Source organism: Grampus griseus (assembly GCF_964374135.1).
Source record: "Grampus griseus genome assembly, chromosome: 3".
Lineage (NCBI taxonomy): Eukaryota > Metazoa > Chordata > Mammalia > Artiodactyla > Delphinidae > Grampus > Grampus griseus.
Window position 1 is genome coordinate 31,415,909 of NC_139019.1, and position 27,501 is coordinate 31,443,409.

Sequence of the window (27,501 nt, forward strand, 5' to 3'; positions counted from 1 at the left end):
CGGTTTTCCAAGAACCACATTCATTCTAGACATCACTTATGAAAACCAGTGATGGGCAGAGGATGCTGTGAGGACACAACTCTGGACGACTCCCAGAGCAACTGCTGCCACCTTTAATACGGGTATGCCCACGAATTCAAAGCCATCTTATGATATTCCACATAAAATAGCCCTTGAGTAACTGTCCCTATAAGAAGCATTATCTTTTTAGTTTTACATGTAAAAATCTGAGGACTGAATCACATAGTCTGGACTGATGACCCTTTAAGAGGGAGGAACTGCTAAGATGCACAGTGAGGAGGAACACCTGCTAGAAGGTGTCAAAGGTCGTCACTGCCTGGGCAACCAGGGCTCAAAGCGTGGTCTTCTCAGGAGGGACTGAGGCCAATCAGAACTATACAGACGGCTAATGCCGCCAGATATTGCTTAGTAGTCGTCTCAAATAGTAAGTCACTGGAATTACATGCTTATGAGGAATACTGAATTTGCTCTTATATTTATAAAGCTGACACTGTCACCAAAAAACAAAACAATGAATTTTTTAAAAAAAACTTAAGATCTATAGCCCTAGAAATTTAGTTTTAAATATTAGGGCAACCTAATAAGGGAAGCTAGCATAAAAGCTAAAAATTAATGGAACGGTGTGAAAAATTTTCTAAAGCAAGAAAACATGATTCTGATTTGAGCTGGTCAGTGTCACGCTTGTTTTCCAAGTTTGTACCCCTGAGAAAACTGTTTGGTAACCATTATACAGTAGGCACAGAAATCAACATACTTTATCAAACAAAACACTAAACAGGTGTTGCTGTTGATACATTAAAAATTATATTAGTTTTCTTAAATGCTGTGGATAGAGAATAATGTTAAAAGTTTTAAAATCTGTGCTTGTTTTTCATCTAGAATGGAGCAAATGTCAGGCAAATAAACTTCATCTGTTACTCTGACGTTTTTCTCCCTTGCCTGCAAATCTGCTTATAATTCCATAAGGTATATGCATGGGAAAACCTGATGAACAACAGAACAGAATACAGTTGCTGTGGGATTTGTTTTGCACGTATGGACCAGGCAGTATCCGTTATTGAAATGCTTCCTAAAGGTAAAGCAACGTGAGAATTCTTTGGCTCGAATCACAAATAGCTCCAAACTGTGAGTTGTGTGGACTGAATTTCTGAGTTACTGTGTTTTGGCTTTGAGACCACATCAGAAGCACATTAACACTTTCAGTGTAACTTGCATGAGTGAACTCCACCTCGCTTAGCAACACTTCACAGGATCCCTCCAAGGCGCCCAGTGCTGACCTGGCAACAGGAGCTCATTGAGATGGTAGACTGAAGTGACAGGGAGACACTGTTAATCGTTCGGTTTGTTCTGAAAAAAGTTTGTGAAGGACCAGCCTCCTCCATTAGATTTAGGAGAATCTTCATCTTTAGGAGGAATCAAAAATTGTCGGGAGTTAATGGAGCATGGACTTCCAAAAGAGACAATTTCACTGTTGCTGTCTGTGGACCTAGGTGAATCTGGAGATACTAAGTTCCAAGTATTTACATTTGCCTGAGGTCTGTAACCTGCAGTTTTGTCTAAATCATCATCTGCAGCCAGATCTTCTACAGTAGAAGTAACGAGGAGGTGCATTTGTGGCTTATAGCCTGTCCCCCCTACAGGGTCGTTTTTGGGTTCTTCCTCTGGTTTTGCCTGAGGCTGGTACATGGACTGAATGTCAATGTAAATGACTTGTGAGGCCCCTCCGGCTTCATCCGCTCCTGGGTTCACTATCTCTTCCTCAATGACCGGTGGACAATAGGATACAACCACATGGTTTTCCGGTTGCACATCAGTGTTATCTTCTGGACGCTCAGCTACTGGAGAAATTATTTCTGTATCTTCTATTTTAGGAACTGTTGATCGAGTTTCCAGAACCTCGACATTATTTGGGGTACAAGGATTCATTTCCAATGTTTTAAGAGCGCTGTTTCCCTAGAAATAAGTTTTAAAACAGGGATTAGAATGCCACGAAACGCTGCTGCAATGCCTCTCCTACAAAAAGCAGCATTATTTTATATTGTTTTTCACAGCTGCTCATAAAAATGTGTCTCTACTATTCTGTAGTGCATACTAGAGCAAAGCTACTTTCTTTTCTACATATCAATATTTTCCTTGGTCTTAATAGTAGTGAAAAAAAGACCATGTACAAACAATTTAAAACTAATAATTTTAGAAGTTCAGCAGATGTTCAAGCACTGCTATTTTCTCAATACATTTTACTCTGGATGACACTGACATGTTAAAAACTCTTCACAAAAAACTAAAAAAGGGAAGTCAGTACTTCAAAGGTAAACGTAAGAAAATAAAGGATTACCTCACAGACACTCTTTTGAAACTGTAAAGCTTTACAATTTTCTGGATTTGGAATATCAGGGTAGAAGGTTTCTTTAATCCTTTAAATAAAGATGATTAAGTACATTTAATAATAAGATTATCAATTAGACAATAAATAAGTTAATAAGTTATCAGGCTTATTTTGACGTTTCATATGAATACTCTGATGAATATCTGAGATCAAAATGGAAGATCATTTTCAGCGTGATCAGTCACTAGAGCTTTCAATATAATGCACTGAGAGGTTCCTATCTGAAAAGCAGAAACAGTACTTCTATTCCTAGAACTACAGTATCTTATGTATCTTATGGAAATGGAAAGCAAAGAATTAAAATGGTGATTGTGCTATCAAGTCAAAAGTCAAATACGGGCATTACTCATGGCCAAAATATTCATACTGCAGACTGGATTCAGCACAGTCAACTACTTGGGAACATGCTTGCATTCTGTAGTTCTTTACTGCTCAAAACAGGCTCTGGATTATCAGAAAAAGGAAGGCTATTAATCTTGAGCAAAAACTAAACACAAACAAAAACGAAATTTGCTTAGTGCCCTATCATATTTATAGCTGTTAAAAAACTTTTATTATTTGAAATTCCTGCAGGGAAAAGAAATGTTGTTAATGTAAGTCCGAAATGCTCTAACTTCTAAACTATCTCCTAACTTTATCTTTTTTTTGGTATTGAAATCATTTTTAAAATGTGATTTTGGGTAACGAGAATATGGTTACCAAGCGGGGTATTCTACGGTTCTAAACTGTTACTATTTTGATTTATAAGCCAGGATTGCTAGAGTACATTCTCTTCTTTATCATGAATGATGGCCTTTTTAAGGCCAGTGAGGACAGTCTATGCATGAACATAGCCAGGTGCCACAAGCCCAGCCCAGGACAGCTCCTGCTGGCTGACCACGAGGCACTCTCTCCCGAGCCCCGCGCTTACCCTACCTCACTTCACTCAGCTCACACCACTCCCTCCGCTGCTGCACCCAGACACACACTTCTCACTTTCTCCAGAAGATCAAGCTCTTTCCAGTTTCTGGGCCCTCACAGAATCTATTCTCTCTGCCTGGCACATTCTCTCCCTCTCCTTCCCCTTTGGGACCCTGCTGCAGTGGAACGTCCACAGGGAAGCCTGACCACCTCCTGTGACGTGATTCCCCACTATTCTCCTCAAGCCGCCCGTGTCCTTCCTAGCACCCACTCACAATCTGTACCCATATATTTATTAAATGTTTATGGGTTTCACGTCCACCCTCCCCACTATCCTATAATTCTAATGACCATTCTTATTTTAATTCACCACTATGTCCCCCTTTCACATGGGAGGGGTCATTCTTATTTGTTGAATAAATGACCAGATTTTCTAAATAGGTCACCAGGACAAGTGATACCTCAATCATTAAACTACATTTAATCTTGCATATAGCTATTGACCTATTTATGCCTATAAATATTTTTTAGTACAACTGCTATTACTTTAATTAGTAAATATAGTAGGGAAACATTTATACTTTTACTTTGTTAATTTTAAAACCTTTAAATAATGTGCCATGTTCTTGCCTAATGTTAATTCCAATATTAATTCTGACCAATACAAATATTTTTTACTACCTTGTTTCCACCAAAAAGTTGTACTTATTTTTTAACACATAAACTAAATAATCATGCCCTTAAGAACAAAACAGCAAGGGTAAATCATTACCATTCTCGTTTCCGATAGCAAAGGATACTCGTTACCACTCCGACAATGACAGCCACTGCCACTGGGATGAGAATGGCGATAATCAATGCCACAGCTGAAAAGAGAATATTGTAGATATTAAAATCAACATTTTTAGTATGAACTAGAGAATAAATTCGCATTATAAGATATTTAAGTCAGTAGATTATTTGAAGAAAAAATCCAAACTGCTCCAGGGAAACTGAAAAACTATTAAAATATAACCTTAAAAAGTATTGTAATAATTTTTATACTAACACTTAAATTCTTCAGAGCAGTGTTTCTCTACCTTGGCACTACTGACATTTTAGGGCAGATGCTTCTTTCTTGTGTGTTTTGCAGGGAGGAGGCTGTCACATGCATTGTAGGAAGTTTAACAGCATCCTTGGGCTTCTAGTGACCAGATACCAGTAGCACCAACCAAACATGTCACCAGACACTGCCAACTGTCCCCTAGGAGGCACAATCACCCCCAGCTGAGAACCATCTCCACATGGCCCTTTATTTAAGGGCATGTATGAACTCCAGCCCAGGGCTAGAGAATAAGCCCGTGATCAAATGAAAGTTCTTCGCTGTTGACAAGCTAGTCAAGTCCATCACTTTTCTCTACTTTCCATCTCAAATTTATAAGTGTTGTGCTTTATGCTTTTTTTTAAGGCTATTTCTTACACTCTTCCCTGGATATGCCAAAAATCACAGAATATTTCGGGTAAAAAAATTTTAAATCAGTTGACCGTTATATAAGTTCAACATGAATTTAGAACTCTAGACTTCAGAGGTACCCTTAATTCATTAATTTCTTAAGTACGCATTAGGCAATAACTGGTAAGAATAAATATGGAGTCATCTCATGGCCTTTCAGTACTGCCCTCCACCCACTATAAAAGTGTAACAAAATATGAAATTTTAAAAAGGGGCATTCCTATATAAACAAAAATCACTGGAAACACAATGCACTTAAGTTTGGAAAGCAACTCGATGACCACATTTAACTCACAATTTTCCTTTGTCACCACAAACATGCTCTTCTCTGGCCCCATTCCTCCATCTGTATAGGCTCGCAAGACCAGATGGTAACTTGTTTTACCTTGAAGATCAGCAATTCTCAGTGTCTTCTGGGATATGTCGGTAATATTCTTAACCTTTATGTCAGAACGACCTATTTTTAAAGTGAAGAAGATTATTACTGATCTCTATACCATTTTAATCACATGGTTACTCAAACCTGTCACATTCACATCCTTTTTAAACGAGTCTGAATGCTGGTCGCCTCCAGGGCCAAGGCCCATGGAGCCAGCCAGAGCCATGTTCAAGTTCTACCTCTGCCAGGTAGTAGCTATGTTATCTGTACCTATTATTTAAATGCCTCTGAACCTGAGTTTCTCTAACTATGAAATAGAATATCATGACTTAGCTCTCAGGGCTCTGTGAAGTTTTCATGCATATTCTCTAGAATAATACCTGGCCTATAGCAGGTAATCAATAAAAGTCTCTTTTTTTCTTTTACTAACAGCATGAAAACCCACCACAACCAAAACCCACTGGGGCAGGGACACTGCCTCTCGGGCTGATCATGCCTGTGAGTAAAGTGAGAAACTCAAGGAAGCAAGATCATAAATCAACAGAGATCGCTCCAAACCACACAGGAAACAAGGCAGTGCATCTGAGTTCTCAAATGAGAGATTAGAGAGGACGCCCTTGAACCATTTTGAAAGGAAATGTGGAGAATTGTTTAAATTGTTAAATTATTTTTTAAATTTTAACCAAAAAAATGCAGTTTAATAGCTTAAAACTATATCATACTATATGGCTAAAAACAAAAGTAGCAGTTCGCTGCCAGCATCTTTCCCCACCACGAACAATCACTTCAAAATCAAGTTGCCCGTCTCTTTGGGTACTGACTTCCATATTTTGAAATAAACTTAAATTGGCAGTGCTTGATTTTTAAATATTAGACATTAGCTCTAACACACAACCACTACCCATTCTCTCCTCGAGCCCACATCATTCATAGAGAAACATCAAAAAATTTGGTAACTTTAGTGTTCACATTGTAATGATCATATAAATACAAATTACTACTAAGACAAAATGCTTGGTATGATCATGTTTCCTTTCTTATTTTTCTGTTGTTATAACTGCTTTTCTTCCTTATTTGCTTAATGTACCAATTACTGATTCGTCCAACACCCTCCAATGAATATTCCACCCAAGTTTCCATGTGGTCCAAAACAACAACATCCCAGGGCCGCTGCTTCCCCCAGCTGCTGCCCACTCCCCCCAGGCTGCTTCCTGGGGCGTCTGCTCTGGACTGGAAGTCTTCTAGGTGCTCTCATCCTAGAACTCCCTGCCCCACTATTTCCTCGTATTGACACACACTCTTCTAGGAGCTTCTGGAGAAGGGATACATGGGGGACGTAATATGTGCAGCCTTCCATGTCTAAAGATGTCTTCATTCTACACTCATAGATAGTAGTACAGATACTACTGTATCTGTAGATAGATTGGCTGAGTACAGAATTTTAGGTTGAAAATAATTTTCACTCAGTACTTTGAAGATGTAGCTGCGGTATCTTCTAGTATCTGGTACACTGTTGAGAGGCCTGCTACCATTCTTATTCTTGATCCTTGCACAAGAGATGCTTTTCTGATTGTTTCTAGGATTTTTTCTCTATATATCAGGTGCTCTGAAAATTCATGGTGACGTACTTCAGCATAGATCTTTTTCTCTATTTATTTTACTGTGTGTTTAATGGCACCTTTTACTGTATATACTGAGGTCTTTCAGTTTGGGGACATTTTTTTCTTGTGCTATTACTTTGATAATTTCCCTCTCTCCATTCCACTCTTCTCTCTTAACAGAACTCTTATAAAGGAGGACAGTGCAGGTCTTTGACTCAAACTCCAACCTTCTAATCTTTTACCTCCAAGTCTTCTCCTTTGCCTTTGTCTCATTTTCAGAAGAATTTCCCCATTTTTCATTTAATTTCTCCACTTGTATTTAATTCCTTAAAAATTTCTTTGATCACATTTTTAATTCTGAGGAATTCTTAACTGTCTTCTGTTTGTTCCTTTTTATAACATCATGTCTTTTCAATGAATACAGTATACGTCAACTATCCAAGGATAGTTTTGTTTTAAATTTCTCTGTTTTCCCACATTGCACCCATTTCCTCTGGTTTCTCCTGGTGTCTGTCTTTCAGGTTAGACGCTTTCTCAATCATCTTGTTATCCCTGGCTGCTCGTCATGTTCGCGAGTGAGCCACTAAAAGGCTCATGGAAGCCTGGTGTACACAGGTGGGGTTTACTGGGGGGTGGGCTTCACTTATATCATGGATGAGGAATGACCAGGTGGGTTCCTGGCTTTTCATTGGGATAATCCCCCAAATATCAGCACCTTTTATGTCTTTCCTCAGGAACCACTTACTCTAATCCTGTCACCTCCTGCCCAGAAAACGCCTAGCTGAAGATGTCCTATGAAGCAGGTGGGAAGGAGGAAGAGGGACAGTCACAGGGTTTGCTACAGTGTCCCTTGTCTGGAAGCTCTCTGGTCCAGAATAAACCTCTTGTTCTCATGCAGGGGAGAGAGCACTCACATGAGCTACATGAAGCTGGTGTAGGACTTGGGGGTTCTAACTGCTCCTTACAGACTTACAATCAACTCCCGCTGTTCAGCCCAGATTCATCCTAACCATTGGCCTCCACTTCTGGCGCTGCAGGATGAACCAAATTACTTCTCACTGATGCCCAACGGTCCACCTAGACTGCCCCGCCCTCCACTCCTCTAGGTCACTCGGCCCACTTCCACACCCAGCGTTTCCAAATCCTCTTTTGTGCCTCTCCAGTTCTCTGTGTCTTTGTGGCTTTATGCATTGTTGTTCTTTTTTCTCTATTTTGCTCTAACTTTTAGTGACCAATCCACCCTAACTAGAAGTCTACATGTTAGAATTTGAACTGGTTCAAGTGTAAAATTTCTGAGCACCTGAGGGAAATGACACTAGAGTCTGGATGTTTGCAGAATCTGATATTTAGGGTTTCCCTCAACTTTGAAGGTTAGTGGTCTGTGGGAGGCTCATGTTTACGCAGCTGCTCTCGGGACATGACTAAGCTAATGCCCAGTTGGTCAGCATCTCCCTGTGGCGTTGTTGTTCTCTACTTGTCAGGCATTAAATATTATAATTAAAATGGTTTCTTTCCAAGGAAAGGTCATTAAGGAAAATAAAAGCTTTCAAATTGAAGAGATGATACGCTTGTGTTGTTCAGCCATGAATAAAAATCATCTGGCTTCCAACAGAAATGTAATTTAGGGTTTAAAGCCCAAAGTCTGCACAAACATTTCTGTATTTGTAAATCTGAGGATTCTCAAAGGTCTGTGGACATACGCTTACCACTTGTCAAGGACTAACTGTACTTTTAAAGATTTAATAGATACACACATCCCCAATCAAATCAATTAAGTTTCGTAGCTCATTAAGGTCGTGGCTAACTGTGTGGATGGCTCTTTGTCAGATAAAAGGAGACTCTGAAGCCATTCTTTAGGTTCCTGAGTTTTCTCCTCCATTAGTATAAGTACAGGAAGACCTCTTTTTTTTTTTTTTTTTTTTGCGGTACGCGGGCTTCTCACTGTTGTGGCCTCTCCCGTTGCGGAGCACAGGCTCTGGACGCGCAGGCTCAGTGGCCATGGCTCACGGGCCCAGCCTCTCCGCGGCATGTGGGATCTTCCCGGACCGGGGTACGAACCCGTGTCCCCTGCATCGGCAGGCGGACTCTCAACCACTGCGCCACCAGGGAAGCCCAGACCTTTTTTTTTTTTTAAAGTAACCTTCATAAGATGCTATGTTATGGAACATGCAAGATTAGAGAGATGCTCTCTGTCCTGTGGGGCTCACAATCAAAGGCCTCAGAATAAATGATTTCTGAAAGACTACATGCCATTGATCACATAATAAAATCTTAAAAATCTCATATTCATCAAATGACTGCATTTTCCCTTCCTTATTTTTCAGAGCATTCTGGAAGTCTGAATAAACTACTCAGTAGCTTCTTTACTTCTTTTTTTTCTTTCCTCCTCTTTTTTTTTTTTTTTTGTAGTTAATAAAGAACTTCTAAGAAACAGTATACTTATTCTAGTAATTTACTTACCCGATTCCAAAACCCTCATCTTAGATGTGTCTCTCTCTCCTTTTTCAAAGTAAAATAAATACCCTCTTAAAAAGCCTCTAAGCTCTTCCACAGGAATTTCTTCCCATTTCACTAATATCGAATCTGCAGACGTATCCTCAACAGTAAAATTTGGTGCAACAACTGGAGCTGTAAAAGGAAAAACGTCAATAGCTAAAGGAGGGTTTACTAATACAGAGCAAGACATTAAGGTTTAATGAGATTTCTAGCCTCAAAAACAGCTAAACTTGTAATCAGAACTTTATTTAATCATAAACTTTCACAGATATTATCACAAGCACTTTTGCTGTGAAGATACAAAGGCAGAACTTTCACACATAAAACATATCTAGGGAGGTAAGCTACGCAAAATCTTTAAATGGCTACTGGAATGGGCTTTACTCACATTTCCCCTCTTTACTGATAGTCTTGAATAAGTTAATAGTCTTAAAACTTTGTAAAAGTGTAAATTAAGTATTTTTGACGTCCAAATTAAGATTTAATTTTCTTAATGACAACAGTAAAATTATGAAACATAAACATTAAACAAATGAAAAATAAATAATTATAAATAATTTTAGTTATCATACAAATTATTTTTCTTCCTTGTACTAATAAACATCTCAATTCAACCTGTTTTTAGAATTCACTCTGAAAACTGATGTTGTTTTATAATTTCTCATATTACCTTGAACTCTAAGAAAACGTACCCATTTAACTTACCCAATTCCTCTACATATCCAATTATAGAACGCAGTAATTGATATCCTTGATTTCTGCACACGTACACGAAAAAATTATATCTTACACCTGGTCGAAACTGATCTGTAAGATGAACACAACCAGTAAACGTTCCTAAGTACATATTACTATGAATATCTATTTTAGAAATATCAAATTTATAATAACTCACTTTGAAATTTCTAAAACTAATTTTAAAAAGGTTACAGAAAATCCACATTTTCAAAATTGGTAAATATTCAGAGTGAAAACTGACTCAATAAAAATTAAACTCACTTCTGTTGTAATGAAAAGTTTAGTATTATAACATGACATCACCTTGAAGGGAAAAAATGGTAATCAAGGCTTTCATTTTGTTCCTTCAAATTAAGCAATGACAACTTCTTCCCAGATTTGGTCTAGGGTCAGTTTTCTAACCAATCCCAGGCCCATGTCATGCCTCTGAAAAAGCCCTTCCCTAACTAGTGTTATTTGTGGGTTGGAAAGAACCCACTGCTCTTCCCTTGTTCCAAGAAGCAGATACTAAAATGTCCACTCCAGTTGGACACTTCAGTGTTAAAGGAAATGGGCCATAGAGTCTATTCCTCTTTACAGCATCAGCATTTAGTGCCCTTGACTTAACTCCACAAGACATACAAGAGAAGCACCTTAACTTTGATCCAAGTTAATCACTTTTAAATGCCTCCTCGATACAATGCAACGTGTAAAGTGTTAGGACCACAGAGGTGGATGTATAACAAGGCCCCTGGCCTGGAGCAGTTGGCAGAGAGGTGGCAGGACAGATGAGGAGGGGTAACCGTAAGACCCTGGGTTAGACTAGAGTGATCTATCACAGAGCCTGTGGCCCCTTCAATGAGGGACCAAGTGAGCCTAAGAAGATCAGAAAAAGCCACCAGGAAGTGATGTTTGAACAGAGCCTTGAAGGGTACTTAGTAGCTCACCTGCAGTGATCAAGGAAAAAGACACTGCCTGGGGGGAAAATGGCAGCCTATGGGATTGCATTTAATTTGTGGAATACAATTATTCTAGTGTGGTTAAAGCACTTGCTCTCGGATTCAGAACACCAGTGGTCTTCAGGCTCAAAAGTGAGATGGTTACCTCTAAAATCACTCTGCAACTTTTGCTGGGGGGGACCAGTATACTTGAGGTTCTGATTTTATACCACATGTATGTTAGCAAACCTGTACCTAGTTCTATCTTATGATTATGCATACCAAAATTCTACAGGGTTCTTCTGCCTGAAAAAGAAAAAGAGCCTGAGGGGTTAGAGCATCAGGAATGTGTTTTGAGATCATAAAAGAGAGAGGATAGTTGAAAGAGTGGGTGACTGAATAAGAAAGGAACAGGAAACATGCAGGTTTTGTCCACACCCTGTCCTAGCAGCAACAAATAAAAGACAAAATCCCCAGCCACTTAAAGCTCTGAATTGCTTTGAAGTTAAATCCTGGTGTGATCACATACTAGTTTTGTGGCCTTGGGCAAGTTACCCAACTTCTCGGAGCCTTTGTCTTCTGAGCCACTACAGGGCCTTTGTTCACCTGCCTCAGCATCAAAAGTCCTCCTTTTCATCCTACAGGTCTCAGCTTAAACTCACAACCCAGATATTCCATCTAAAGGGACGCCTCTTCACATCACTCCACCCTGCCCCAGTCCATTCTGATTATTCTCAAGTCCTTTGTGCTCAGTAACCTGGGCCCTGGGCAAACAAGGGCAAAAGGATGGTGAGTGACATCATTACAATTATAAATAATGCTGTGTTGAACACTCAGGTGTAAATCTGTGCTGCTCTCGGATTATTTCTTAGAATAAACCCCGAGACAAGTAATGACTAGATCAAAGCCTATGAGTCGTTTCACACACATACTGCCACAAACTGCCTTCCAGAAAAGTTAAACCAATCCACTCCCAGCCCAGTGGTGAGGGGAACAGTCACTGCATTGCAACTTGTCGCTCCATATGTTGCTCTTTTTAAAAATATTTTTTTTTGGTAGGGAGCATGCTGCAGTGTATACGAAGTAGAAACATAATGGTGTACACATAAAACTTACATAATGTTATAAACCAACGCTACCCCAATAAAAAGTAAATTTTAAAAATATCTTTAAAGAACTTTAATTGCGAGACACTCACCAGATTCTATTATAGTTTCAGTGCTGTTTGAAGGGACTTTTTTCCAGTCCATGAGGCAGGGCTCAGACCGAGATGAGTTACACCATTTAATTACATAGTCACAAGTCACGTTGGGGTCATAATTCCAAGTGAGCAGAATCCCATTTCCCATTCCAACAGCCTGCTCTATTTTGAGATCATCTTCAAGAAAGAAGGATATTTTACCAGTGTTAAAAATCATGTTTTAAGGTAAATCTCATGAAAATGGGCAAGAGTTATAAAAATCACTTTACCGTGCAGACATTGCAAAATAGTGCTAAACTAGATAAACCTTTAGCAAAGTTTAGAAGTGCTGCTCTGTTGTTTTCGTTTTAACTAGGGCAATTACCTGTGCATATATATTAACCCAGCAGCTGGAAAAAAAACAATGAAAAAGCGCCTAGGATCAGGCAGTGACATAACTGGGCCGGGACACGAGGATCAAGAGCCATGAAGGATGGGGCAGAGGGAATACAGGCACTAGAGGGTGGCATGGCAGCTCGGGGGCGGGGGGAGAGGCAGGCGGGAGGCTGGTGAAGAACACGTGTGGGTGTCAGAATCCCCGTCTCCTCGTCCACTGTGGGTGTGAGCTCCACGAGAGCAGACAGGGGCTTGTGCCTGCAACTCCAGCCCTGAGCACAGGCCATGCAGTGAATGAGTGGGTGGGCCAGCCCCTCTCTTCCTTTCAAGGGAGACTGCTACCCCCATGGGTGGGCTGAAGGCATTGTGGAGACAGGACAGTGATGAAATGCTGTGGGGTGAGGTGGGATGGGATGGGATGGTCGGTGTGGGCAGAGAGGGGAAAGCATCCGCGAGCACGGATGGGTGAGGTGCAGAGGCTGGCAGAAGGGGCCATGCTGAGGTTTGGTTTCCTCATCCTGCCAGATCTCAGCCTAGGCGATAAGGGAGGCCCAAGGTTGGGGGTGAGGAATTAGCATGGGTGAGGACAGCGTGGCCAATGGGAGAGGGAAATTTTCCAAGAAATAGGGGAAAGAAGTAATTTCTCTAACTGATGTATATTTAAGGGTTCAGTAAAAAGCCATGGAAAGGTTTTTTGAACAAAATTTGCATTCATAAGCAACTACTACTAGACACAAGACCACAACTTGGCTGGGAATACAGAAGACTTCGGATATGACAGCTTCTTGACTCAATGTGACTAAAAATCCACAAGGTAACCTGCGCTGAGGCTGCAAGGCCTCTGGCTCGGGAAATCCTCAAGGAACAATGATTTGTTCCGAGCTGCAGTAACTGTCTGAAAGCTGATAGCCAGACCACTGTTAGTTCTGTAAATTACTGTGTCCTGATGGACACACAGAAAAGGTAGGAATATAGTTCTTGAATTAAAAGATAACATAGCGAGAGCCATTAAATACCTAATTTAAATCAGCAGGTTATCTTGCTATGGGCGTTCACATCTCTCTCCCTTTTCTTTCTTTTGACTCCATACCACTACCTGCAGACCTCTCTTCTCCGGTATGCACTGCTATCTGGGCTCTGGACGATATTGTGTGTCTCAGAATGTACAGTGTGTCCCCAATTCCTTCCTTCTGACTGAAATGAAGAACCAGTTACATAACAAGCAGTAAGACACTGCCTCAAGCAAGAACTGGAAAGATACTTAGGACCCAAACTGGACCAATTTTTCTGCCTCTCCGAGTGGGTAGTCATAGAAAGGTGCTCCCATATTAGTGTGGGATAGCAAGGGGGACCAGGGAATGACTCAGAAGGAGTTAACTAGAAGAGGCAGGAGTGGCCACTAAAAACTTGTGACTCAAAAAGCTGTCAAGGCAGCTAAGGAGGAGTGGACTAGTCACTGGTAACCCATCACATTTACAGGGGGGCACTAAGGAATTTTAAAATCACACTGCAGTTGTTTTCTTAAAGCTTACACTGAAGATCTAATTTAGACTTTAAGAAGAATTTCTTATCAATAAAGGATTCCTATTAATAAAGAATGCCTTATCAACAGAGGTGCCATTTAAAATGAGTATTTGTTCCTGCCTGACAGTTTGAAAATAGCCCAGCTGGCTAAGTATCAACTGTCATGGTCTTGGGGAGATATGTGAAAATGGTATCTGAATAAACTATTAAGATATTTCTAAGAGTAATGTCCACTACCATAACTCTACAACATTACGTGTTAAAGTAACTGGGTTTAGTAATATTTTATCCATCCGTGTAGATGCTTCAAGTCAATATTAATGACTGCTGCCTCTCAACGTCAATACGTGACATTAATCTGCCTGTTCCTCCTTACACATCAGCAGCAGCAGGGTATATGAGAAGAAAGCTGACATTTATGAGAGCAAGCAACACCTTCCAAATGTTGCACCTTAATTTCTTGTTCTTATATACTACTTTTATCTTAAGTACTCACCATTTGGAATTTCCATACTAGCTATTTTAGAAGGTGGCGATGAGCCCACAGAATTTTTTGCCACCACACTGATGATGTAGTCACTTTTATCAAGTTGTATTTCTGCCTTATGTTGAGGATCAGGAATTTCAGAAAGGGATTGTGTTTCCTCGTCGGATGAACATGATACATTATAGGAGAGTATTTTTCCATTAGCTTCATTAATGGGTAAAGGCTACAAAAACAAAAATAAATTCTGTTATAAAAACCTGCGAGGAGTGATTATGTGACAAGGCAAGGCCATCGAGTCTAAACTGGACACTCTGCTAATCTTAACAAAGTAATGTTAGAAAAGATGAAGTCGTTAACAGTGCACAACACAGATTTAAAATCCACTGAGATAGATCAGGAAAGTGATTCTGAAGAAACACTACACTTGCTGTAAGCAGTTAAGAGCACACAGAAATATAAAAATTAAGTAACAAAATACTTAGCCTCATATTTTTCAGAAGTAAACCAAAAGGGGTGATGAGAAACATTCTTCTACTTAAAAAATAAAATATTAAGAAGTATGGCATCATGTTTTTTAAACAGTTTTTGCTTTCTCATTTTAAAGGAGTACTTGCTCATTATAGAAAACGTGGAAAATACTAAAAAGTTGGAAGAAAGCGAGAAAAATCTCCCATATTCCCATCTCTTAAACACACTTACCTTGTGATATTTCCTTCAAGTTGTCTTCCTAGATGGAGATTTTTATTAAAATTGTTTCAATCATACTATACAATTTACATTTTTTCACTCTTCTATAATAAAAACTTGTCCATAATACAGTTATATACATTTTAATAGCTTTATATTTCATGTAGCATTTTTATCACTTTACTTGAATAATTCCTTAAATAAGTGAAATTTAAGTTGTTCCCAATTTTTCACAATACTAAAATGAATCTTTTGGTGCAACATATTTTTTTTCATGGCTAGAATTAATATTTTAATGTGAGTTCCCAAAATTGGACTTACTCGATAAAAGGAAAAAAAAAAAAAAAAGAAGTTTGAATGTTTAACATCTTTATTGGAGTGTAATTACTTTACAATGGTGTTAGTTTCTGCTTTATAACAAAATGAATCACCTATACATATACATATATCCCCATATCTCCTCCCTCTTGCTTCTCCCTCCCACCCGCCCAATCCCACCCCTCCAGGTGGTCACAAAGCACCGAGCTGGTCTCCCTGTGCTATGCGGCTGCTTCCCACTAGCTATCTATTTTACAATTGGTAGTGTATATATGTCCATGCCACTCTCTCACTTCGTCCCAGCTTACCCTTCCCCATGTCCTCAAGTCCATTCTCAACGTCTGTGTCTTTATTCCTCTCCTGCCCCTAGGTTGTTCAGAAACATTTTTTTTTTTTTTTTAAGATTCCATACAGATGTGTTTGCATACGGTATTTGTTTTTCTCTTTCTGACTTACTTCACTCTGGATAACAGACTCTAGGTCCATCCACCTCACTACAAATAACTCAATTTCATTTCTTTTTATGGCTTAGTAATACTCCATTGTATATATGTGCCACAACTTCTTTATCTATTCATCTGTCAATGGACACTTAGGTTGCTTCCATGTCCTGGCTATGGTAAATAGAGCTGCAATGAACATTGTGGTACATGACTCTTTCAATTATGGTTTTCTCAGGGTATATGCCCAGCAATGGAATAGCTGGGTAATACGGTAGTTCTATTTTTAGTTTTTTAAGGAACCTCCATACTGTTCTCCACAGTGGCTGTATCAATTTACATTCCTACCAACAGTGCAAGAGGGTTCCCTTTTCGCCACACCCTCTCCAGCATTTATTGTTTGTAGATTTTCTGATGATGGCCATTCTGACTGGTGTGAGGTGATACCTCATTGTAGTTTTGATTTGCATTTCTCTAATAATTATTGATGTGGAGCATCCTTTCATGTGTTTGTTGGCAATCTGTATATCTTCCTTGGAGAAATGTCTGTTTAGGTCTTCTGCCCAGTTTTGGATTGGGTTGTTTGTTTTTTTGATATTGAGCTGCATGAGCTGCCTATAAATTTTGGAGATTAATCTTTTGTCAGTTGCTTCATTTGCAAATATTTTCTCCCATTCTGAGGGTTGTCTTTACATCTTGTTTATGGTTTCCTTTTCTGTGCAAAAGCTTTTAAGTTTCATTAGGTCCCATTTGTTCATTTTTGTTTTAATTTCCATTTCTCTAGGAGGTGGGTCAAAAAGGATCTTGCTGTGATTATGTCATAGAGTGTTCTGCCTATGTTTTCTTCTAAGAATTTTATAGTCTCTGGACTTACATTTAGGTCTTTAATCCATTTTAAGTTTATTTTTGTATATGGTGTTAGGGAGGGTTCTAATTTCATTCTTTTACATGTAGCTGGTCAAGCTTTCCCAGCACCACTTATTGAAGAGGCTGTCTTTTCTCCATTGTATGTTCTTGCCTCCTTTATCAAAAATAAGGTGACCATATGTGTTTGGGTTTATCTCTGGGCTTTCTATCCTGTTCCATTGATCTATATTTCTGTTTTTGTGCCAATGCCACACTCTCTTGATTACTGTACCTTTGTAGTATAGCCTGAAGTCAGGGAGCCTGATTCCTCCAGCTCCATTTTTTCTTTCTCAGCATTGCTTTGGCTATTCGGGGTCTTTTGTGTTTCCACACAAATTGTGAAGTTTTTTGTTCTGGTTCTGCGAAAAATGCCCTAGGTAGTTTGATGGGGATTGCATTGAATCTGTAGATTGCTTTGGGTAGTAGAGTCATTTTCACAATGTTGATTCTTCCAATCCAAGAACATGGTATATCTCTCCATCTGTTTGTATCATCTTTTAACTTCTTTCATCAGTGTCTTATAGCTTTCTGCATACAGGTAATTTTGTCTCCTTAGGCAAGTTTATTCCTAGGTATTTTATTCTTTTTGTTGCAATGGTAAATGGGAGTGTTTCCTTAATTTCTCTTTCAGACTTTTCATCATTGGTGTATAGGAATACAAGAGATTTCTGTCCATTAATTTTGTATCCTGCTACTTTACCAAATTCATTGATTAGCTCTAGTAGTTTTCTGGTAGCATCTTTAGGATTCTCTATGTATAGTATCATGTCATCTGCAAACAGTGACAGCTTTACTTCTTTTCCGATTTGTATTCCTTTTATTTCTCTTTCTTCTCTGATTTCTGTGGCTAAAACTTCCAAACCTATGTTGAATAATAGTGGTGAGAGTGGACAACCTTGTCTTGTTCCTGGTCTTAGAGGAAACGGTTTCAGTTTTTCACCATTGAGAACGATGTTGGCTGTGGGTTTGTCATATATGGACTTTATTATGTTGAGGAAAGTTCCCTCTATGCCTACTTTCTGGAGGGATTTTTTTTTATCATAAATGGGTGTTGAATTTTGTCAAAAGCTTTCTCTGCATCTATTGAGATGATCATACGGTTTTTCTCCTTCAATTTGTTAATATGTTTTATCACATTGACTGATTTGCGTTATTGAAGAATCCTTGCACTCCTGGGATGAAACCCACTTGATCATGGTGTATGATCCTTTTAATGTACTGTTGGATTCTGTTTGCTAGTATTTTGTTGAGGATTTTTGCACCGATGTTCATCAGTGATATTGGCCTGTCGTTTTCTTTCTTTGTGACATCTTTGTCTGGTTTTGGTATCAGGGTGATGGTGGCCTTGTAGAATGAGTTTGGGAGTGTTCCTCCCTCTGCAATATTTTGGAAGAGTTTGAGAAGGACAGGTGTTAGCTCTTCTCTAAATGTGTGATAGAATTCGCCCCTGAAGCCATCTGGTCCTGGGCTTTTGTCTGCTGGAAGATTTTTGATCACATTTTCAATTTCAGTGCTTGTGTTTGTCGTGTTCATATTTTCTTTTTTTAAAGAAACTGCTTTTATTTATTTATTTATTTTTGGCTGTGTTGGGTCTTCGTTTCTGTGCAAGGGCTTTCTCTAGTTGCGGCAAACGGGGGCCACTCTTCATCGTGGTGCGCAGGCCTTTCACTGTCGTGGCCTCTCTTGTTGCGGGGCACAGGCTCCAGATGCACAGGCTCAGTAGTTGTGGCTCACAGGCCTAGTTGCTCTGCGGCATGTGGGATCTTCCCAGACCAGGGCTCGAACCCATGTCCCCTGCATTGGCAGGCAGATTCTCAACCACTGTGCCACCAGGGAAGCCCCCATATTTTCTACTTCTTCCTGGTTTAGTCTCAGAAGGTTGTGCTTTCCAAAGAATTTGTCCATTTCTTCCAGGTTGTCCATTTTACTGGCATATAGTTCCTTGTAGTAATCTCTCATGATCCTTTGTATTTCTGCAGTGTCAGTTGTTACTTCTCCTTTTTCATTTCTAATTCTGTTGATTTGCGTCTTCTCCCTTTTTTGCTTGATGAGTCTGGCTAATGGTTTATCAATTTTGTTTATCTTCTCAAAGAGCCAGCTTTTAATTTCATTGAGCTTTGCTACTGTTTTCTTCATTTCTTTTTCATTTATTTCTGATATGATCTTAATGATTTCTTTCCTTCTGCTAACTTTGGGGTTTCTTTGTTCTTCTGTCTCGAATTGCTTTAGGTGTAAGGTTAGGTTGTTTATTTGAGATGTTTCTTGTTTCTTGAGGCAGGATTGTATTGCTATAAACTTCCCTCTCAGAACTGCTTTTGCTGCATCCCATAGGTTTTGCGTCGTCATGTTTTCATTGTCATTTGTTTCTAGGTATTTTTTGATTTCCTCTGGTTTCTTCAGTGATCCTTGGTTATTTAGTAGTGTATTGTTTAGCCTCCATGTGTTTGTATTTTTCACAGATTTTTTCCTGTAATTGATATCTAGTCTCATAGCGTTGTGGTCGGAAAAGATACTTGATAAGATTTCAATTTTCTGAAATTTACCAAGGCTTCATTTGTGACCCAAGATATGATCTATCCTGGAGAATGTTCCATGAGCACTTGAGAAGAAAGTGTATTCTGTTGTTTTTGGATGGAATGTCCTATAAATATCAATTAAGTCCATCTTTTTAATGTATCATTTAAAGCTTCTGTTTCCTTATTTATTGTCATTTTTGGATGATCTGTCCATTGGTGAAAGTGGGGTGTTAAAGTCCCCTACTGTGATTGTGTTACTGTCGATTTCCCCTTTTATGGCTGTTAGGATTTGCCTTTTGTATTGAGGTGCTCCTAGGATGGGTGCATAAATATTTACAATTGTTATATCTTCTTCTTGGATTGATCCCTTGATCATTATGCAGTGTTCTTCTTTGTCTCTTGTAATAGTCTTTATTTTAAAGTCTATTTTGTCTGATATGAGAATTGCTACCCTAGCTTTCTTTTGATTTCCATTTGCATGGAATATCTTTTTCCATCTCCTCACTTTCAGTCTGTACGTGTCCCTAGGTCTGAAGTGGGTCTCTTGTAGACAGCACATATACGGATCTTGTTTCTGTATCCATTCAGCCAGGCTATGTCTTTTGGTTGCAGCATTTAATCCATTTGCATTTAAGGTAGTTATCGATATGTATGTTCCTATTACCATTTTGTTAATTGTTTTAGGTTTGTAATTTTAAGTTATTTCCTTCTCTTGTGTTTCCTGACTCGAGAACTTCTTTTAGCATTTGTTGTAAAGCTGGTTTGGTGGTGCTGAATTCTCTTAGCTTTTGCTTATCTCTAAAGCTCTTAATTTCTCCGTCAAATCTGAATGAGATCCTTGCTGGGTAGAGTAATCTTGGTTGTAGGTTTTTCCCTTTCATCACTTTAAATATGTCCTGCCAATGCCTTCTGGTTTGGAGAGTTTCTGCTGAAAGATCAGCTGTTAACCTTATGCAGATTCCCTTGTATGTTATTTGTTGCTTTTCCCTTGATGCTTTTAATATTTTTTCTTTGTATTTAACTTTTGATAGTTTGATTAATACATGTCTTGGCATGTTTCTCCTTGGATTTATCCTGTATGGGACTCTCTGCACCTCCTGGACTTGATGACTATTTCCTTTCCCATATTAGGGAAGTTTTCAGCTATAATCTCTTCAAATATTTTCTCAGTCCCTTTTTCTCTTCTTCTGGGACCCCTATAGTTCGAATGTTGGTGCATTTAATGTTGTCCCAGAGGTCTCAGAGACTGTCCTCAATTCTTTTCGTTCTGTTTTCTTTATTCTGCTCTGCGGTAGTTATTTCCACTATTTTATCTTCCAGGTCACTTATCCCTTGTTCTGCCTCAGTTATTCTGCTATTCATTCCTTCTAGAGAATTTTTAACTTCACTTATTGTGTTGTTCATCATTGTTTGTTTGCTCTTTACTTCTTCTAGGTCCTTGTGAAACGTTTCTTGTGTTTTCTCCATTCTATTTCCACGATTTTGGATCACCTTCACTATCATTACTCTGAAATCTTTTTCAGGTAGACTGCCTATTTCTCTTCATTTGTTTGGTCTGGTGGGTATTTACCTTGCTCCTTCATCTGCTGTGTATTTCTGTGTCTTCTCATTTTGCTTAACTTACTGTGGTTGGGGTCTCCTTTTCGCAGGCTGCAGGTTCGTAGTTCCCGTTGTTTTTGGTGTCTGCCCCCATTGGATAAGGTTGGTTCAGTAGGTTGTGTAGGCTTCCTGGTGGAGGGGACTGGTGCCTGTGTTCTGGGGGATGAGGCTGGATCTTGTCTTTCTGGTGTGCAGGACCGCGTCCAGTGGTGTGTTCTGGGGTGTCTGTGACCTTATTATGATTTTAGGCAGCCTCTCTGCTAATGGGTGGGGTTGTGTTCCTGTCTTGCTAGTTGCTTGGCACAGGGTGTCCAGCACTGTAGCTTGCTGGTCGTTGAGTGGAGCTGGGTCTTAGTGTTGAGATGGAGATCTCTGGGAGAGCTTTCACCATTTGGTATTACGTGGAGCTGGGAGGTCTTGGTGGACCAATGTCCTGAACCTCAGAGGCTCAGGCCTGACACCTGGCCTGAGCACCAAGACCCTGTCAGCCACATAGCTCAGAAGAAAAGGGAGAAGAAAAAGACAGAAAAAAATAAAATTAAATAAAATCAAGTTATTAAAATACAAAATAAAAAAAATTATTAAAAATAACCAAAATTGGGCTTCCCTGGTGGCGCAGTGGTTGATAATCCACGTGCCAATGCAGGGGACACAGGTTCGAGCCCTGGTCCAGGAAGACCCCACATGCCGTGGAGCACCTAAGCCCGTGCGCCACAACTTCTGAACCTGCACTCCAGAGCCTGAGAGCCACAGTTACTGAAGCCTGCGCACCTAGAGCCCATGCTCCGCAAGAAGAGAAGCCACTGCAATGAGAAGCCTGCGCACAGCAACGAAGAGTAGCCCCTGCTCGCCACAACTAGGGATAAGCCCACGCACAGAAAGAAAGACCCAATGCAGCCAAAAATAAATAAATAAATGTATAAATAAATAAATTAATCAAATAATTAAAAGTAATAAAGAAAAGAAAGAAAGGAAGAAGGGAGCAACCAAAAACAAATCCACCAATGATAATAAGTGCTAGAAACTATACAAAAACAAAGGACACAAAAAAAACCGGACAGACACACCCCTAGGACAAATGGTAAAAGCAAAGCTATACAGACAAATTCACACAAAGAAGCATACACATACACACTCACAAAAAGAGAAAAAGGAAAAAATATATGTATCTATATTTAAAAAAAAGGAAGAGAGCAACCAAATCAATAAACAAATCTACCAATTATAATAAACTCTAAATACTAAACTAAGATAAACATAAAACCAGAAACAAATTAGATGCAGAAAGCAAACCCCAAGTCTACAATTGTTCCCGAAGTCCACCGCCTCAACTTCACGATGATTCGTTGACTACTCAGGTATTCCACAGACGCAGGGTACATCAAGTTGATTGTGGAGATTTAATCCGCTGCTCCTGAGACTACTGGGAGAGATTTCCCTTCGTCTTCTTTTTTCACACAGCTCCTGGGGTTCAGCTTTAGACTTGGCCCCGCCTCTGCGTGTAGGTCGCCTGAGAGCATCTGTTCTTAGCTCAGACAGGTCGAGGTTAAAGTAGCAGCTGATTAGGGGGCTCTGGCTCACTCAGGCTTGGGAGAGGGAGGGGCACGGAATGCGGGGTGAGCCTGCAGCGGCAGAGGCCTTCCTGATGTTGCACCAGCCTGAGGCGCACTGTGTATTCTCCCGGGGAAGTTGTCCCTGGATCACGGGACCCTGGCAGTGGCGGGCTGCACAGGCTCCCCAGAAGGGAGGTGTGGAGAGTGACCTGTGCTCGCCGCTCACATGCTTCTTGGTGGCTGCAGCAGCAGCCTTAGTGTCTCATGCCTGTCTCTGTTGTCCACGCTGATAGCCGTGGCTCATGCCCGTCTCTGGAGCTTGTTTAGGCGGTGCTCTGAATCCCCTCTTCTTGTCCACCCCAAAACAATGGTCTCTTGTCTCTTAGGCATTTCCAGACTTTATCCCATACTTCCTCCTGGCTAGCTGTGGTGTACTAGCCCCCTTCAGGCTGTGTTCACGCAGCCAACCCCAGTCCTATCCCTGGGGTCTGACCTCCGAAGCCTGAGCTTCAGCTCCCAGCCCCGCCCACCCCGGCGGGTGAGCAGACAAGCCTCTCAGGCTGTTCAGCACCGATCCTCGGTGTGGGAATCTCACCTCTTTGTCCTCTGCACCCCCATTGCTGCACTCTCCTCTGTGGCTCCGAAGCTTCCCCCCCACCACCCCCTGTCTCCGCCACTGAAGGGGCTTCCTAGTGTGTGGAAACTTTCCCTCCTTCACAGCTCCCTCCTAGAGGTGCAGGTCCCGTCCCTATTCTTTTGTCTCTGTTTTTTCTTTTTTTCTTTTGCCCTTCCCAGGTATGTGGGGAGTTTCTTGCCTTTTGGGAGGTCTGAGGTCTTCTGCCAGCGTTCAGTAGGTGTTCTGTAGGAGTTGTTCCACGTGTAGATGTATTTCTGATGTATTTGTGGGAAGGAAGGTGATCTCCACATCTTACCTCCGCCATCTTGAAGGTCTCCCTCACATTCAAACTTCTTTATTTATATAGCTAAACTGCTTTTTAAAATAATTGCTCCAATTCATATAACAGTGCATGGGACCCTCTGATTCAGACTGACACTGACATTAATACTCTGCTGAAGACACTGCTCCAACAGAGTTCCCCGATGGCTCTCCAATGGCCTGGTAAAGTGGACATGTTACCATCCTAAGACTTGTGGGTTTCATTTGATACTATTCATTCCTTCACACATCCCCCTCCCCTGGTTTCTGCAAAAGCTATTTTCTTCTGGTCTTCCTGCCTCTCTGGCCTTCCCAATCTCCCTTGCTGGATCCTCCTCCTTTGCTGGTCCTTTATATCCTGCCATCACCTACAGTTCCACTCTTGGCCTCTTTCTACCCTGCATGCTCTCCCTGAGTGATCCCAGTTATCTGCTTACTCACAGCTATGTCTTTAGCTCAGACCTCTCCCGAGCTCCAGAGCCTTACATCAAACCACCTTCTACTGAACTGTACTCAGATATCCTTGTGGCACATGTTTAAAAAACTCAACATGTCCAAAACAACTTAATTTTCCAACCAAATATGGCAGAACCATCAACTAGTCACTGAAGTTAGAATCCAAATTGCTTCAGTATTTTTAATCCTTGGTTAAACATTTATCTCGTTTGAACAATATTCTAAACTTTCTCACATTGAAGTAATTTATATAATTGTTACCATATTATTGTGAAATCTGACAGACAACTGAGAGTAGCCAGGGGATTTGCTAATCAAGAGTAAGAGGGGATGCACAGTCATATACAGACAACCTCGAAGCAATGGAATTTGTACACAACTTGCTCACAGACTTCAAAGATTTACTTTACTTAAAGCTGTAAAGATGTCAAATTTTTATAAAAATAGTAGTTTAAATTTAAATAACAAAATTCACTGTTTTAAAAGAATCTGGTTATAACTGTTCCTATGAAATCTGGTGTAGAAGACAATTGTTCATGGTTTTGATGTTCATAAATCAGATAAAAAAATATAGCAACAAAAACATCTGCTCTGGTAAGGAAAAGCTAGTAAAATATAATGCAATTCATATTTTATCTAGAATTTTAGAAAACTATGTAAAACTTTATAATTGTCATATGATAATGCAATTTACTTAGGGGACAACAAATTACACATGATATATATATAAAGTTGGTTTCCTAGTCATTGAATTGAAAATGTAACATAAACACTTGAGATCCTAACTTGCGGTTTCTGGCTGCATTTCTGACTAAAGTGAGAGAGATGGAATTCATGAAATCTTTACAGGCCTCATAAAATCAAACTAAAGAATGCTCAGCTCTTGACACAGACATCCTCACTACAGTGACTGTGGTGCATCTGCAGTGATGTGGAATCTGGGGCTTTTAGAAGCCAGGTTACATTCTCAGCAATACTGTACGCTAAGCCAGTCTGGGAAATCCTGGCTGCCTGATAACCCAGGTACCATATGTAAGTTAAGTAGTTCAGCATAATAAAGTTATTTAAATATTCAAGGAAGAATTAGATATTTACCTTCCAATATATTATTAAATTTTTTCCGTCAGAACTCCACTCTCTCCAAGTATCTGGTCCCTTTGAAGGAACTAGAAAAGAGATTTAAAAGTTGGTATTTGAAGATGCATACTATGTAAGTTGATAAGATCAGTAAGTGGGATGGTGGTATTTGAAATTTTTGTCTAGGTTTTTGAAATTCTCAATAAAAATGTGAAGAAGTCAGTGGCTTCCACTTAGAAAATGGAGCAATGGAAAAGCTGAGCTCCAAATGTCTACAAAACACAAGGCCCCTTACAATGGGTTAAAATCACCCTCAAGTCCCTCAGAAATGGGTCCAAGGCTGCCTCTCCATCTCACATCCGTCTCTCCCCCCTTACTCAAGCTGGCTCTGGCTACACACTGGTTTCCTGGCTGCTCCTCAAACATGCCAAGGACACCTGCCCCAGGCTTTCTGCACTTCCTATGCCCTCTCTTCCTCTGCCTAGAACTTTTCTTCTCTGAATTAACCACGTAGCTTCCTTCACCACCTCCTTTATATCTCAGATCAAGTGTTACCTATTAGTGAAGTCTCTTCCAGCTACTCTATTTAAAATTGCAACCTCCCTCCTCAACCGCCTGGCCTTCATTCCCTAGCCCTCTCTCTAGGTTTTATTTTTTTCTGTGGCACTCACTGCCACCCAATATGCTATTGTATACATACTTTTAAAACTCATTTCTAATCCTTTATCCTATAAACTCCATGGACAGAGATTGCTGTTTTATTCCCTGCTATATTCCTAGTAACTAGAACAATTCCTGACACATGGTGGATACTCAACAAGTATTTGTTAAATGAATTAATGCCTTCATCTTAATGAGGCATAAATAAAATGTTTCCTCTTGGCAACAACAGCTCATCAACTGAAAGCAAAAGCAGCCAGTCTCCAAAATGACCAATGATATTGGTCTCGCTTCCTGACATTCATGCCCTCGTGTGGTCCCTCCCACACTGTATCAGCGTTGGCCTGTGTGACAAGTAGGGTACGGCAGATGTGATGTATGTCCCTTCTGAGGCTAGGACAGAAAAGACATTGTGGAGGCTGCCTTGTTCTCTCTTTGATCAATAAGTCTGGGACTTGCTGGCTGCCATGTTGAGGACACTCCAGCAGCCCTACGGAGAGGCCCACGTGGTGAGGAACCGAGGCCTCCTGCCAACAGGCATGTGACTGAACCATCCTGAAAGGCAATCCTCTAGCCCCAATCAAGCCTGCAGCCCCTACCCACATCCTGACTGTAGCCTCAGCTAAGCTGTCTAAATTTCTGATCCACAGACACTGTGAGATAACAAACGTTTGCTGTTCTAAGCCACTGAGTTCTGAGGTAATGTGTCATAGCAATAGATAACTAATACACTCTCTCCCTGGACTCAAGCATGATCCAAACAATTCTTACATGTACTGTAAGGATCCTCTCTCATCTTTCTAGTCTTCATGTAGAGAGACAAAATCTGGGTTAATACCTGTCCTTTTTTGTCTTACTGTTTGTTAAATTTTTTGGAAGAAGTTTATATTCCCTATATTATATAGTTCAAATAAAGCTTTTGCTACCTTTTGTTTAATGATTTCTGAAAATTACACCTATTTCTAAATTTTTTGCTTTGTTTTAAAGCTGACATCTGCTTAATCAAGAATAGTATCTCATTCTGTCTTTAGAAATTATCATACTTAGATAACCAGTTACCTGATTTTATAGATATATTGACCTGGGCGTACCACAGAAACTAAAGTTCAAGAACCTGTAGTCCCATCCATTTCTCAGGCCTAGGTCACAAATACAAATTCCACCAAATTAGCTTTATTAAAACTTGTTTTCAATAAAGAGATACTCTAAATAGGTTATGAAAACTCCAGGAATAGGAGGAAAGAGTGTGAGAAAAATCACTCCATAATCTTACTATGGTTTCAAGTTTGGTTTCCTATGTATCATTTTAATACAGTTGCAATCATATTGTGGATAGGGTAGCCTAGTCCTTTCACATAACACATGCCAAGCATTTTTCCATATTATCACAAAACTCGAAAAACCATCATTTAAAATGTCTGTATGATATTTTACTAGCAGGCATTATATAGTTACACAATTTATCTAAACATTCTCCTGCTTTTAGTCACTTTGGTGACATTTTCTTTTAAAAACAAAATTTCAGCATCCATAGTAATAATTAGCCGTATGTCATTCAGTTAACTTACTGGCTTCTGTGGTTAAATATTGTTTTTCATTGCTCCACTTGCTCCATTTCCAGAAGGGGTCAGTACAACAACGAATCCGAAAAGTATATATAGTATATGGATTTAACTTATCCACAGCAGCAAGATAACTTGAATTTTCTATTCCTTTCATTGTGACATTCCGCTATTAGAAACAAATATATATATTATATATATAATATCACATGTATATGAATACATACATACACTCATATACTTTTTTTAGAAGAAAGCCTCCCAAATTTGTAA

At 39.8% G+C, this 27,501-nt stretch overlaps 1 protein-coding gene across 1 annotated transcript in view; it reads right to left on the reverse strand.

Moving 5' to 3' along the window:
* Window positions 1–641: 641 nt before the first annotated feature.
* Window positions 642–27,501, reverse strand: part of LIFR (LIF receptor subunit alpha) — a gene marked incomplete at its 5' end in the record, with an annotated part of 52,309 nt that continues 25,449 nt past the window's right edge. The window contains 10 exons of the mRNA XM_082651976.1: window positions 642–1,974; window positions 2,357–2,435; window positions 4,080–4,173; window positions 5,095–5,256; window positions 9,240–9,407; window positions 9,981–10,082; window positions 12,129–12,308; window positions 14,527–14,740; window positions 25,025–25,095; window positions 27,235–27,397. Of these exons, the coding sequence (XP_082508102.1) occupies window positions 1,351–1,974; window positions 2,357–2,435; window positions 4,080–4,173; window positions 5,095–5,256; window positions 9,240–9,407; window positions 9,981–10,082; window positions 12,129–12,308; window positions 14,527–14,740; window positions 25,025–25,095; window positions 27,235–27,397 (1,857 nt within the window). The 3' untranslated portion in view covers window positions 642–1,350. The remainder of the gene's footprint in view (window positions 1,975–2,356; window positions 2,436–4,079; window positions 4,174–5,094; window positions 5,257–9,239; window positions 9,408–9,980; window positions 10,083–12,128; window positions 12,309–14,526; window positions 14,741–25,024; window positions 25,096–27,234; window positions 27,398–27,501) is intronic.